The 13534-nt window shown below is 42.6% G+C and overlaps 1 protein-coding gene across 3 annotated transcripts in view; it reads right to left on the bottom strand.

The window, feature by feature from the left end:
* Window positions 1-4029: 4029 nt before the first annotated feature.
* LOC128318065 (uncharacterized) overlaps window positions 4030-13534 on the bottom strand; it is a 147165-nt gene continuing 137660 nt past the window's right edge. For 2 of the 3 annotated variants that reach the window (XM_053233031.1, XM_053233032.1), the window contains exons 2-5: window positions 10065-10171; window positions 9460-9506; window positions 8933-9051; window positions 4030-8421 (exon numbers count right to left, since the gene is read on the bottom strand). In XM_053233031.1, coding sequence (XP_053089006.1) covers window positions 4247-5359 — 1113 coding nt within the window. In that variant the 5' untranslated portion in view covers window positions 5360-8421; window positions 8933-9051; window positions 9460-9506; window positions 10065-10171 and the 3' untranslated portion in view covers window positions 4030-4246. The remainder of the gene's footprint in view (window positions 8422-8932; window positions 9052-9459; window positions 9507-10064; window positions 10172-13534) is intronic. The other variant, XM_053233033.1, reaches the window with a different exon arrangement.

The following is a 13534-nucleotide window of genomic DNA, read 5'->3' on the forward strand; positions in this document are numbered from 1 at the left end:
CAAACATTTGTGAAAGAATGGGCCGCTCTCAGGAGCTCAGTGAATTCCAGCGTGGAACTGTCATAGGATGCCACCTGTGCAACAAATCCAGTCGTGAAATTTCCTCGCTCCTAAATATTCCACAGTCAACTGTCAGCTTTATCATAACAAAATGGAAGAGTTTGGGAACAACAGCAACTCAGCCACGAAGTGGTAGGCCACGTAAACTGACGGAGAGGGGTCAGCGGATGCTGAAGCGCATAGTGCAAAGAGGTCGTCGACTTTCTTCACAGTCAATTGCTACAGAGCTCCAAACTTCATGTGACCTTCAGATGAGCCCAAGTACAGTACGCAGAGAGCTTCATGGAATGGGTTTCCATGGCCGAGCAGCTGCATCCAAGCCACACATCACCAAGTGCAATGCAAAGCGTCGGATGCAGTGGTGTAAAGCACGCCGCCACTGGACTCTAGAGCAGTGGAGACGCGTTCTCTGGAGTGATGAATCACGCTTTTCCATCTGGCAATCTGATGGACGAGTCTGGGTGTGGAGGTTGCCAGGAGAACGGTACATTTTGGACTGCACTGTGCCGAGCGTGAACTCTGGTGGAGGAGGAATTATGGTGTGGGGTTGTTTTTCAGGAGTTGGGCTTGGCCCCTTAGTTCCAGTGAAAGGAACTTTGAATGCTTCAGGATACCAAAACATTTTGGACAATTCCATGCTCCCAACCTTGTGGGAACAGTTTGGAGCGGGCCCCTTCCTCTTCCAACATGACTGTGCACCAGTGCACAAAGCAAGGTCCATAAAGACATGGATGACAGAGTCTGGTGTGGATGAACTTGACTGGCCTGCATAGAGTCCTGACCTCAACCCGATAGAACACCTTTGGGATGAATTAGAGCGGAGACTGAGAGCCAGGCCTTCTCGACCAACATCAGTGTGTGACCTCACCAATGCGCTTTTGGAAGAATGGTCAAAAATTCCTATAAACACACTCCTCAACCTTGTGGACAGCCTTCCCAGAAGAGTTGAAGCTGTAATAGCTGCAAAAGGTGGACCGACATCATATTGAACCTTATGGGTTAGGAATGGGATGGCACTTAAGTTCATATGTGAGTCAAGGCAGGTGAGCGAATACTTTTGGTAATATAGTGTAAGTGAGGCAGGCATTGAATTGGAGGGTGAAGAGGAAACAGGGGGTGATGGTTCAGATGAGATTCTGGACAGGGTCCTGATTGGAACAGCCGATGAAGGGCGGGGGCAAATGAGCACAGAGGAGGCTGACATGTGGACAGAAGAAACAAGTAATGGAGAGGGAGTGCCACTCAAGGGCCCAACCCTCCAAGGTATCATAGAGGTGCAGTTATGGGAACGCTCCTGCTACAAGATGAGATGCTCTGGAATCGGTTTCACTGTTTCTGAACTGGAGGATTTTTATTGCAGGTTTTCTGGGAGCCCCAGTTAAAGACATCGAGAACTTACAGATGTTGGCCTTAACGTGTCAGCGTAGATAGACGTCTATTCCAGTCCTGTCTACACCACACCAGACTTCTCTCTGCATTGTGTAGATGGCTGACTACCACCAAGTTCTCTTCAGGTGTATAGAAACATAACAAAGGGACCAACTGAATACTGCAAGAGCAAAGAACTTGCCTTACTTCAGAAATAAATGTTAACTGCAAAGGAAAATAATTTATCTACTATATTTCTCTGTGCTCTGTTTTCAAGGGTAACATTTATTTATAAAGTGTTTACTGTGTAAGGTATAGTTTAAAAATCCTGTGATCTACTGACACTAATGTTATAATAATAATAATAATAATACATTTTATTTATAAAGCACTTTACATTTTAAAGAAAATCTCAAAGTGCTACAAAAAACAGCAATTAAAACCAGCTGCCAACTGAGATTAGCACAGAAACTTAAACTATATTAAAACACTTTTTAAAAAGGTACGTTTTTAAACCCCTTTTAAAAGCATCAGTCATTTGTGGAGCCCTCAGATGTTCAGGGAGGGCATTCCACAGGCGAGGAGCAGCGGCGCAAAAGGCTCGATCCCCAATGGTGCGTTGTTATTTTTCTATATTTGGCTATTTAGTCTTAAGATTTATATACTACAGAAAGTTTATTCTAAAGATGTATTTGTAAAACAGTGAGTAACGGAATGTGATGTGTGTTTAAAAAATTATTATATATATATATATCAGCTGATTTATTTATTTATTTGAGTGTTTGCGAGTTTAAAAACAATTAGAAAATGCGTTGATTGTGTAAAGTCATTTCAGCGTACATTAAGCAAACCAATGACATCGCTTCTGTGTTTGTTTTCAGTGGCGTGTACGACGTTGGTTCAACACGACTTCGATAAGCAAAAAGATGTTGGATCAACCTCACAGATCAACGCTGTTTCCATGCCGACAGAGAGAGACATCGATTCTGTGTTGCTTCTATGTCAGTTTGCTATCTGGGTTTATACATATTTTCTGATCTAGTTACCGTAATAAAGTAAACAAAATAGTTGCAGTGTTGTTATGTAGCAATATCCATGCACGCAGAGGCGTATCTACAGAGCAGGCAAGGCCAGCAATTACCTGCTGCCCCGCATTCTGAGAGGCCCCTGAGGGCTGATCTTTTAAATCATCAGAAATTTACATCTTATAATAATGTGCAGCAACATCTCAGCAACCCCCTTTAGGGGCACTGTCTCGTTTGTGACTTGTTTATGCTTCTGCGCCACCCCTTCACACTCGAGTCGCACAAGCTTTAACTCCTGAAGATGAAGAGGACATACTGTACCTATCTGGCAGCCAGAAGCGCAAGAGAAAACAAGAAGAGGAGGAAAAGAGGAAACAGGACAGCGGTAAGTGATGGAGATAATGAGGAATGAATTAAGGATAACTAAAGACAAACAAACCCACATCTTGTTCAATTTCAGTTTTAGTTCACCTTATTATTTGCAAGATGAATTACTGGTGCTAGTTGGCTAGGGTTAGCATGTTTTGAGTAGAGTTAGCAGTTCTTAATGTGGGCTGAAATGCAATAGATGTTACCTGGAATGATGCGCAGGACACCGGCGGCGCTGCTTGGAAAGTATCAGTGCGAGACTGTGTCTCTTGCTCCTGTGGATCAATACTGTACGTTAGTGAATATGTTAGTTAATATTAGTTAACATGACATTAAACTTAATTTACATGTAGACAGATCATCGTTCATTTAAAAATCCAGTTTAAAACCAACAACACACCGAGGTGCTACTAAAATCACAACTGCTTACCTGTTCTTCAGGTGACGATGGAGTAATGTCCTATTTCCCTTCTCTTTGTGTTTTCTTCAAACTTCAGAGCAAAGGAGACAAAACAAACATCTGCCAAACACGAACCTGCTGCTGAACCTGCAGTCAAAAGCAACCAGAACTTCAACCAGCAACAAACCCCCACAATCCTAAACTACAGCGATACGCGACGACGCAAAATAGAAAATAATTCAGCAACAAACCCCCACAATCCTAAACTACAGCGATACACAACGATGCAAAATAGAAAATAACTCAACAACAAACCCCCACAATCCTAAACTACAGCGATACGCGACGACGCAAAATAGAAAATAATTCAGCAACAAACCCCTACAATCCTAAACTACAGCGATACGCGACGACGCAAAATAGAAAATAATTCAGCAACAAACCCCTACAATCCTAAAGTACAGCGATACACAACGATGCAAAATAGAAAATAATTCAGCAACAAACCCCCACAGTCCTAAACTACAGCGATACACGACGACGCAAAATAGAAAATAATTCAGCAACAAACTCCCACAATCCTAAACTACAGCGATACACGACGACGCAAAATAGAAAATAATTCAGCAACAAACCCCCACAATCCTAAACTACAGCGATACACGATGACGCAAAATAGAAAATAATTCAGCAACAAACCCCCTCAATCCTAAACCTCTGAATCTTTTGATTCCTTTCACCAAAATGACTTGTTCAGATTCATTCAGTGACCCTTTCCGTAAGTTAATAATTCGGCAACAAAGAGAATTTGCAGATTATTGGTTCCTTTAATGATGTCAATAATAAATTTACAGGATCTGGGGCCTCATTTCTAAAACTTTGTGTGGATGCCAGGGTGAAAGTGTGCATATGCACAAAGCCCAGAAAACTGCATGCACGCAAAAATAAAATCAGGTTTATAAAACTTTGCAAATGCGCACCTGCATGATGACACCTGAAGCAGTCTCCCACCTGTAGCAGTCTCCTACATCCAGACAGTGCAGTCGCCCTTGAAGCAGGCCAGTGGTTTGGGCTGAATGCACGTGAGAGAGCGTGTCATTGTATAGTGTATAGTGTATAGCCTTACTCCCGTATAGTCCCGCGTGGTGCGCGTCGGTACCCTTACTCCCGTATAGTCCCGCGTGGTGTGTGTCGGTACCGTTACTCCCGTATAGTCCCGCGTGGTGCGCGTCGGTACCGTTACTCCCGTATAGTCCTGCGTGGTGCGCGTCGGTACCCTTACTCCCGTATAGTCCCGCGTGGTGTGTGTCGGTACCATTACTCCCGTATAGTCCCGCGTGGTGTGTGTCGGTACCGTTACTCCCGTATAGTCCCGCGTGGTGCGCGTCGGTACCGTTACTCCCATATAGTCCTGCGTGGTGCGTGTCCGTACCGTTACTCCTGTATAGTCCTGCGTGGTGCGCATCGGTACCCCTACTCCCGTATAGTCCTGCGTGGTGTGTGTCGGTACCGTTACTCCCGTATAGTCCCGCGTGGTGTGTGTCGGTACCCTTACTCCCGTATAGTCCCCCGTGGTGCGCGTCGGTACCCTTACTCCCGTATAGTCCCGCGTGTTCCGTGTCGGTACCCTTACACCTCTATAGTCCCGTGTGGTGCGTGTCGGTACCGTCATTGCCGTATAGTCCCGCGTGGTGCACGTCGGTACCCTTACTCCTGTATAGTCCTGCGTGGTGCGCATCGGTACCGTTACTCCTGTATAGTCCTGCGTGGTGTGCGTCGGTACCGTTACTCCCGTATAGTCCCGCGTGGTGCGCATCGGTACCGTTACTCCTGTATAGTCCTGCGTGGTGCGCGTCGGTACCGTTACTCCCGTATAGTCCCGCGTGGTGCGCGTCGGTACCGTTACTCCTGTATAGTCCTGCGTGGTGCGCGTCGGTACCGTTGCTCCTGTATAGTCCTGCGTGGTGTGCGTCGGTACCGTTACTCCTGTATAGTCCTGCGTGGTGTGCGTCGGTACCGTTACTCCGGTATAGTCCCGCGTGGTGCGCGTCGGTACCGTTACTCCCGTATAGTCCTGCGTGGTGTGCATTGGTACCCTTATTCCCGTATAGTCCCGCGTGGTGCGCGTCGGTACCATTACTCCCGTATAGTCCTGCGTGGTGCACGTCGGTACCGTTACTCCTGATGTGTAATGATCTGTGGTTCAGACTCCAGTGACTTCAGCTGCCAGTCATACAGTTTATTCCTTTCAGATATTAATATCACTTCTTCATCACTTCTTGTTCCATATAAATATTCTCTTTCTTTATGGCTTATTATTTGTTATTTATTTAATTAAATATCTCTCTGTAGTCACTAATGCATCTTTTATTTAAATAACACTTTAACAGTTGGCTTTATTGCCATTTACAGTAGCTACATGTCTCTCCTCAGTGTAGTCGTGTTTATCTACTGAACTCCAGAACAAAGACCTCAGCAGCAGGTAAATTAAAGACAACACTGGCCTGTCTGTGACATTACACATTAAATCCACACTTTTTCATATTATATGTACTCAGCTCTTTAAGACTGATGGTTAGCTCAGTTACCTCAGATTTTACCTCAGATTAGCTCAGATTTTCTCAGTTACCTCAGATTAGCTCAGTTAGCACGTCTCAGATTTAAGTTACCTCAGTTATCTCAAAATTCATTGAAAATTCATTCTTCTTGTGAGCTGAAAACCATTTAGGCAACATCTCTCAAGCGTCATGCGGTAACCATGGAGATTTCTGAGTTGTCTTCTTAAGTGACGGAAACTAATTTGGAAATTTTCTAGCACTGACAAACATGAGGTTCGATAGATAGCTGGATAGCTAGAGGGATGAATGGACAGATATATAATTAGATAGATACATAGATAGATAGATAGACGGACAGACAGATAGATATTCGTTATTCATCCCAAAGGGGAAATTTAGGATAAATATAGTAAAATTCCACACAGGCACCCAGGAGCAGGATCAAACTCGGAGGAAAGCGCTACAATAGGCTAGTGTCACTGTGATTGACAGGGGAGAGAGAGTATGCCCCTCCCACCCAGAGAGCACAGCCAGTTTAGCCCTCTTGTACTCTTGGCCACGAAAGGCTGTGGCATTGTGGGGACTTAAACTCGTGATCTCCAAGCGAAAGCAGGGTTTTTGATGTTCCTTACCAATAAACTCCAATCTGACCTGTGATATTTTGCGTTGTCACTTCAGAGCTCGTTACGGTTCCTGATTATAAAAATAGTCTGTTTGTTGTTTATCCTCTCATCCGTTATGATTATAGTGTGTTTCAGTGAGATGGCCATGACTGGTGATCAGAGAGCACAAAAATATCTCCCCATAAAGACATCATTACACTCCTTACAAAATAAAACACTGTATGTATAGTCAGTAAACCTGCGCTTTTTACACTGAACAGAGTTAGTGAGTAGTTTTGTTTAGGGCAGACGCTGCATTACTAGCGGCAGGTGTAAGTTTTTAGGTATGCTACTGTACTTGCTGGGACTGTTAATTTTTTAGTAGTTGGTGAACTCAAACGTAGCAGTTGTTTATGTTCACACTAAGCTGTGATGGAGCTTACGGTCTACAGCTGCAACCATCTGCTGGTGTTTTAAAGCTGTGCTGTTTCAGAGTGACTCTGTCCCAGTGTAGATGCACAATTCCACTTCAACACTCTTCCTGTGCACTAGCCCTGCCCGTGGACCCGAGGTTTTACCAGTGAATGTGCTGATCACTGATCAGATGATCTGTCTCCCAACAGAGGATGGCTTACTTTTAGAGTCTGGTTCCTCTCAAGGTTTCTTCCTCATGTTGTCTCAGGGGGTTTTCCTTCACCACTGTCTCCTCTGGCTTGTTCATTAAGGATCTAAAACCAGACCTGCATTTCTGTAAAGCTGCTTTAGCACAATGTCCATCGTTAAAAATCACTATATAAATAAAATTGAACTGAGTGAAATCTGGCCAGTCTGGGTTTATATCAGATGTGATCTCACAGCACAGGTGAAATAACATCACAGTCTGAAATCTTGTGTTGGCTTTAATAAAACTCAGCAGGTCCAAAGTGCCAGTGCTGAAACCACAGTGGAGGTCAGGAGGTATCTGACTGATTTACATTTCTAGTGTTTAGCAGAGACTCTTATCCAGAGAGATTCATACCTCTAAGAACAGAAACCCACTGGAGTCCTGGAGGACAAATTCTGCTTCTTTTACAGATGCAATAATGAAGCAGCTGCAGACTTAATCTACATTTGAATAAAGACAGAGTAAAGTATAACATTAAATAAAAGGATAAATGTTTTAAATATTTTCTGATGTTCCTAGTAAAAAGCCCCAGCAAAAATTATTTCCCAAAATAAAAACATACAAGTTTATTTGTGTTTTTCTGCATTTGTTTGTCTGAGGGAGGGAAGGAGAAGAGGAGTTGAGTGGCAGTAGCAGTGGTATGAAAACCCTTGTGAGGATATGACCACACCAAGAGATTGAGTATAGAGGGAGAACAGGAGAGGATCAAGTACTGAGCCTTGTGGGACACCAGTGGAGAGTCTGCAGGGAGCAGATGTGGATCTCCTCCATGACACCACCGGCTGTACCACCAATTCCTAGACTCACACGTGTGTGTGAGGACACACCCAGTAAACACTGATCAGTCCCAGCTAGTGAACACGTGTGTGTGAGGACACACCCAGTAAACACTGATCAGTCCCAGCTAGTGAACACGTGTGTGTGAGGACACACCCAGTAAACACTGATCAGTCCCAGCTAGTGGGAAAGTTACTGAGCAGCTCAGACTGACATGGAGCAGCTCACAGGGAGAGGAATCACAACAGACAGGTGGGAAAAACATGAGCTTTCAAGGTTCACAAACCTGAACACTTCTGGAGAAAGTCAGAGCAGAAACAACGATGCAAAACAGAAAATAATCCAAACATGCTGTATGAAGTTATAAATCTCTTCCCTCTGTTACTCCATTCTTATGTTTGAGCTTCAGGTTCTCCCCCTGCTCCAGCATCATTTGGTTCTCCTCTTGCTCCAACATCATTTGGTTCTCCTCCTGCTCCAACATCATTCGGTTCTCCTCCTGCTCCATCATCATTTGGTTCTCTCGTAGGTTAGTCGTTGCTGAGGTACCATTCCAGCTCTGATGTCTTCCTGCTCCACTGCTGCTCCTCTGTACAATCTAATAGAGATGAAACGTATAAAAAGTCATTAAAGCGCACAGTATTAAATACTAATCACCAACTTCAAAACCTACACTCAATAAATTCATCACATCTCCTGAAAGGCTGAGGAATAAAATTAAGATGAATTCAGTTGAAAGTCTTTATTTATAAAGAGACTGTAGAGGATTTGCTTCTCAGAGTGAGACTGGAGGAATTCAGTTTTAAAGAGTCAGAGCATCGTATGTAATGCTGAGTGTTCAGATAAATATTTAAAACTATTAATAATCTGATGTTTAAACACTTAACTGTTCTCTCTCAGTGATCATGTGAGATTACTGAATTAAACGTGGAACTATTCTGACAGTAAAAGTGTAATTTATAGGTGATAATTCTATTTATTTTGTGGAAGTGTGCATGCAGTGACTGAGTGGCGTCTAATCAGGGTGATGTGCTGTGGATTTTATTCTGGTTACAGCACACAGTCATGTGATCTCTGATGTCACGGAGCTGCACGTGGCTGGTACTTACTTCATCTCTTTGGCAGCAATGAACTTGTTTCCTCTGGTACCAGATTATCACAAGCAGCACAACAACAAGCAGCAGCCCAAACACTATCAGGATAATCGCCCACCATGGTAGCGCTCTCGCTGTCTCAAACACACACACACACACACACACACAGTGTATAATATGTAATAATGAGTGTTGTGTTATCCATGTTGTTACAGATGTTATTAACAGTAGATCATGACAGAAGTACACTACACACTAAATCTATACAACTGTATTTATATCATTTTGACATTTTAAGTCATTTCCTCCTGTTGTTACCTACTAAACTGTCTCTCTAAAGACCAGGGCACCAGACTGAGACTAGATAAAATGTTAGCTCATCATTAACAACAAGAACAGCTCTGGATTAATTATCACTGATTATATTATATTACCAGACCTATAAACCTCTACACGCTCTAACAGCGGAGTGTAGTGATAGAATGTATTTGTATTTGCAAGTTCTTAAACTAACCACTAGGTGTCAGTAGTGTTACACTTACCAGTGGGGTGTGTGGATTACGAAGCTGTGGTGGCTTCTATTCCCGTCCTGAAAAATAGAATAAAAATCAGTTTGTTACAACACTGTTTCTTTATTGGATCAAGAAACATTACATGGTACCAGGAGTGGTGATCACCACCACCCAGAGTGGTCATGGATAGTGTTAAACTGACTGACGCTGTGAACTGGACGGGGAATATTGATTGTGAATGGAGAACATTTAAACAAAGATTTACGCTCTACCTGCAAGCAGTGGGCCTTGATGAAGCGTCGGATGCACGTAAAATTGCACTGCTACTCACCATCGCGGGACCTCAATCTATAGAGGTGTTTAACACGCTCGTGTTTGAACAGGCCGAAGAAAAAGGCAAATACGACGTGGTAATTGAGAAGTTTGACTCACACTGCTCGACGAAAGAAAATGAGACTTTTGAAAGGTATGTTTTTTGTTCTCGTCTGCAGCAACAGTTTCTTAATAGATTTAAAGTTGAAAGCAAGCACATGCAATTTCGGACAATTGCAAGATTCAATGATTCATGACCAAATTGTGTTTGGCATCAATGATAAAAAAGTGAGGGAGAGGCTCTTGAGAGAGACAGAGCTTACCTTGAATGAAGCTGTGCGGATATGTCATGCCAGTGAGATTGCTCTTCAGCATGTTAAAACTTTTTATGAAACCACAAAGACGAGTGGAAGTGACAGTTCATCTGTAGCTGCAGTAACAGAGAAGATGCAGAGATGTGGAATGAGTAAAGTGAAACAACAAAAGGAGAAAGAACTGTTTAACTGTAAGAGATGTGGCAGAAAACACCCACCAAAGCAGTGCCCAGCCTACGGCAAAGTCTGTGCCAAATGTAAAGGGCAGAATCATTTTGCCAAGCAATGCTTTTCCAAAGGGTCAAAAGAGTCAAACAGAGTCAAAAGGAGCATGTACATACAGTGGAAGAAACAGATCTCAGTGACACATTCTTTGTTAGTCTTATTTTTCCAGACTTAAGAATTGTAGTACTTTTCTAGCCCACTGTTTAAAGGAAAGGGGGGAAGCCTGTTTCCATCTGAGCAGAATCAACTGCCTCACCAGCAGAGAATAAAAGATGCATAGCGGTTGATATCACTGTTTGAAAGAGTGGTCTTTTCACTGACAATACCAAAGATGGCTTTTAGAGGGTTTGGACTAACATTTTTACTAAATCTTAGAATAAGACTCAAAAATCAGTGACCAGAAAGCAAATTGCCTGAGACAAACCCAAAACATACGGGCAAGTGTAGCAGGGGATTGAATGCATCTTGAGTTCGGTCAATACGAGGAGAATATATTTGCCAACCTGGCCTTAGATAAATGAAGTCTGTGTACCACTTTAAATTGCAAGAGACTGTGTCTGGCATAAATAGAAGACCCATGAACCCTATATTTAGCCTCATGCCACTCCTTGTCAGTCACGCAAATTTTAAGATCTAGTTGCCAGGAGTCTCTGTGCATTATTAGGAGTGGACAATAATGATGCAGGTTTTATGTACAAACTGAAGATAGTACCTCTCTGAGCCGTGCTGACAGGAAATAACTGGACTATTTTTCCCAAGTTAATTACTGCTTGATTAACCTGCTGATTGCTCACCCAAGGACCCTCCTCTCCCCAGGAACACAAAGTTCACCACCCTTCACACATTCCACAGAACCCAGCTTTAATAGACTACATAAGGCTACTTTACATCTCCTGTAAGGAAAATGACTTTTAAGATGATGCACCATGGTTTGAAAACTTGCCTCTTTTAATGTCATTCTGTATGTGTGTCATGCTTATAGCCACCAGGTCATTATGATGCTTTTTGATCATTTACCAGGGATCATAGTGTTCGTTTGTGTGTCAATAACAGCAGGTATGTCATGTCTGGTATGTGTGTGATCACTATTGAATTTCCTAAGGGTTGGTATAACGTGAAGTTGAGTATGATGTATTACATGCATGTTACCAAATTCCTTACCAAAGTTCTAACTTAACCTTATGCAAAGTTTGCAAAGCACATAACTCAGAGACCAGAATGTTAATTAGTGTCAGAGGAGGAGGATACAGTTTACACCCTGCCCCAAGATCCTGCTGATTGGAGCAAACACTTTGGGGTCAGCCCAACTGGAAAGGGTTAAAACCCCCTGACACAAAGGAAACTCTGAGTCTCATCCAACACATCTTTGCAAGGGTCTCATCCAACACATCTGTAAGAGAGTCTATCAACATCTTCAGGGAGCCTCTACCAACATCATCAAGGAGTTCTCTTCAACTAACAGCTGAAGAGAGTCTCCATCCACATCTGAAGGAAGTCTCATCAACCAAGAGCTTAAGAAGTTCTCGCCCCTCGTCATCACGAGGAGATCATGCTTGCTCCGAGACTCCGCATCCAGACTGGTTCCTGCAAAGCCTCCAACTCTCGCCTTCACACCGTTGTGAACCACTCATCAAAGTTTTGCAACCCGCCTACGAGACTCTGCCGGGTTCGCGCCTCACTCTGTTTATCAGCCCCATTGGTCTTTCGAGACGCTACATAAGGCCAACCAGACCGCCGACCAATCAACATCACCGGAAAATCCTTCCAAACAGCAACGCAACGAGGGAATCCCTGGCAAAACGCTAGTATAGTACCTCCAGATTCTTGCTGAACTGGTGCATTTAATACAAGTTTAAAGCCCTTCTAAACGAAGCAAATGTTAAATTAAACTAAGTTGATGGTTCGTTCAGGTCATGGTCTGAGAAACTGCTAGAAACTCGGACTTTCATTCACTCTCTTTTCAAAGCCATTTTCACCCCTGTTTACGTGTGTGTGTGTGTGTGTGTGTTAGATTAGTTTCTGTGTTTTAGAATAGTAATAAAGTCTCGTCTGATTTTTAAAGGCCAGTGTCTTGTGTCTCTGTGCTTCAAATTTATTGCCTTAAACTGCCGATCTTGTTACTGTGCTCTTAATGTAGTGTTTCACTATATTTAGGATATTATTGCCGGTGGCCACGGAGGTAATATCCCATATACAATTAATAAATACACTCATTTCAACTTATCGCTGGATGAATAGTTGATCAGCTATTAAAATATCAAGTTTACAAATTTCCCCTTCTCAGCTGATCTGTTAATCTCCTACATATATTGGTGGAGAATACATCAGATTAACCTAAACAGCTAATTTCCTTACAATAAATAACTCAGAAATATTTCCTGATACAACCACACCAAGATATGTGACACTGTCTGGGGCTAATTTAAATGGATAAGCAGAAAAGGAAGATAGTTTTGCAGCTTGATTTATAGGAAATAGCTCACTCTTGGAAAGACTGACATTATATCCTGTCATAGTGCTGAAATGCTCAAATACAGCCACAACATGAGGAAGAGAATTATGTGGATCTGAGATATACAGGAGCAGGACATCTGCGTATAATGATAATTTACGCTCTCTGTCCCTCTAATAATTCCCTGAATAACTGATGTTGATCTCAGCAAAACAGCTAAAGGTTCAATCGCTACTGTGAAAAGTGGGGACACATGGGGCCTCCCTGTCTAGTTCCCCTGTGTAATGGAAGAAATTGTGAACTAATATTATTAGTGATGACAGATGAGGAGGGAAAAGCATACAGAAATTTTACCCATGATAAGAACTTTGGGCCCAAACCGAATTTCTTTAAACAGCTGAAAAGATCCACTTCTCTCTATCAAAAGCTTTTTCAGCATCTAGAGATATTATAATTTCTGGTATAAGCTTATTTATATAAAGGGAGTAAATAATATCAAATACTCTGTGAATATTAAAAAAAGAAAATCGATTTTTTATGAATCCGGTCTGGTCCGGTGTTATGATGGAAGGTAGAACATTCTCCAATCTTCGGGTTAAAACTTTTGCCAATATTTTACAGTCCACATTAAGCAAAGACACAGGCCAAAACGATCCACAGTTAAGGAGGTCTTTCCCTTTCTTAAGTAGCACTGAAACTGCTGCTTGATAAAATGTATGTGGAAGACGGTCTACAAGAAATGATTCCTCACATACTGCCAGTAAAAGAGGTTTTAGTTTTTCCTTGAACATTTTTAAAAATT

Source organism: Pangasianodon hypophthalmus, chromosome 4 (assembly GCF_027358585.1).
Source record: "Pangasianodon hypophthalmus isolate fPanHyp1 chromosome 4, fPanHyp1.pri, whole genome shotgun sequence".
NCBI lineage: Eukaryota > Metazoa > Chordata > Actinopteri > Siluriformes > Pangasiidae > Pangasianodon > Pangasianodon hypophthalmus.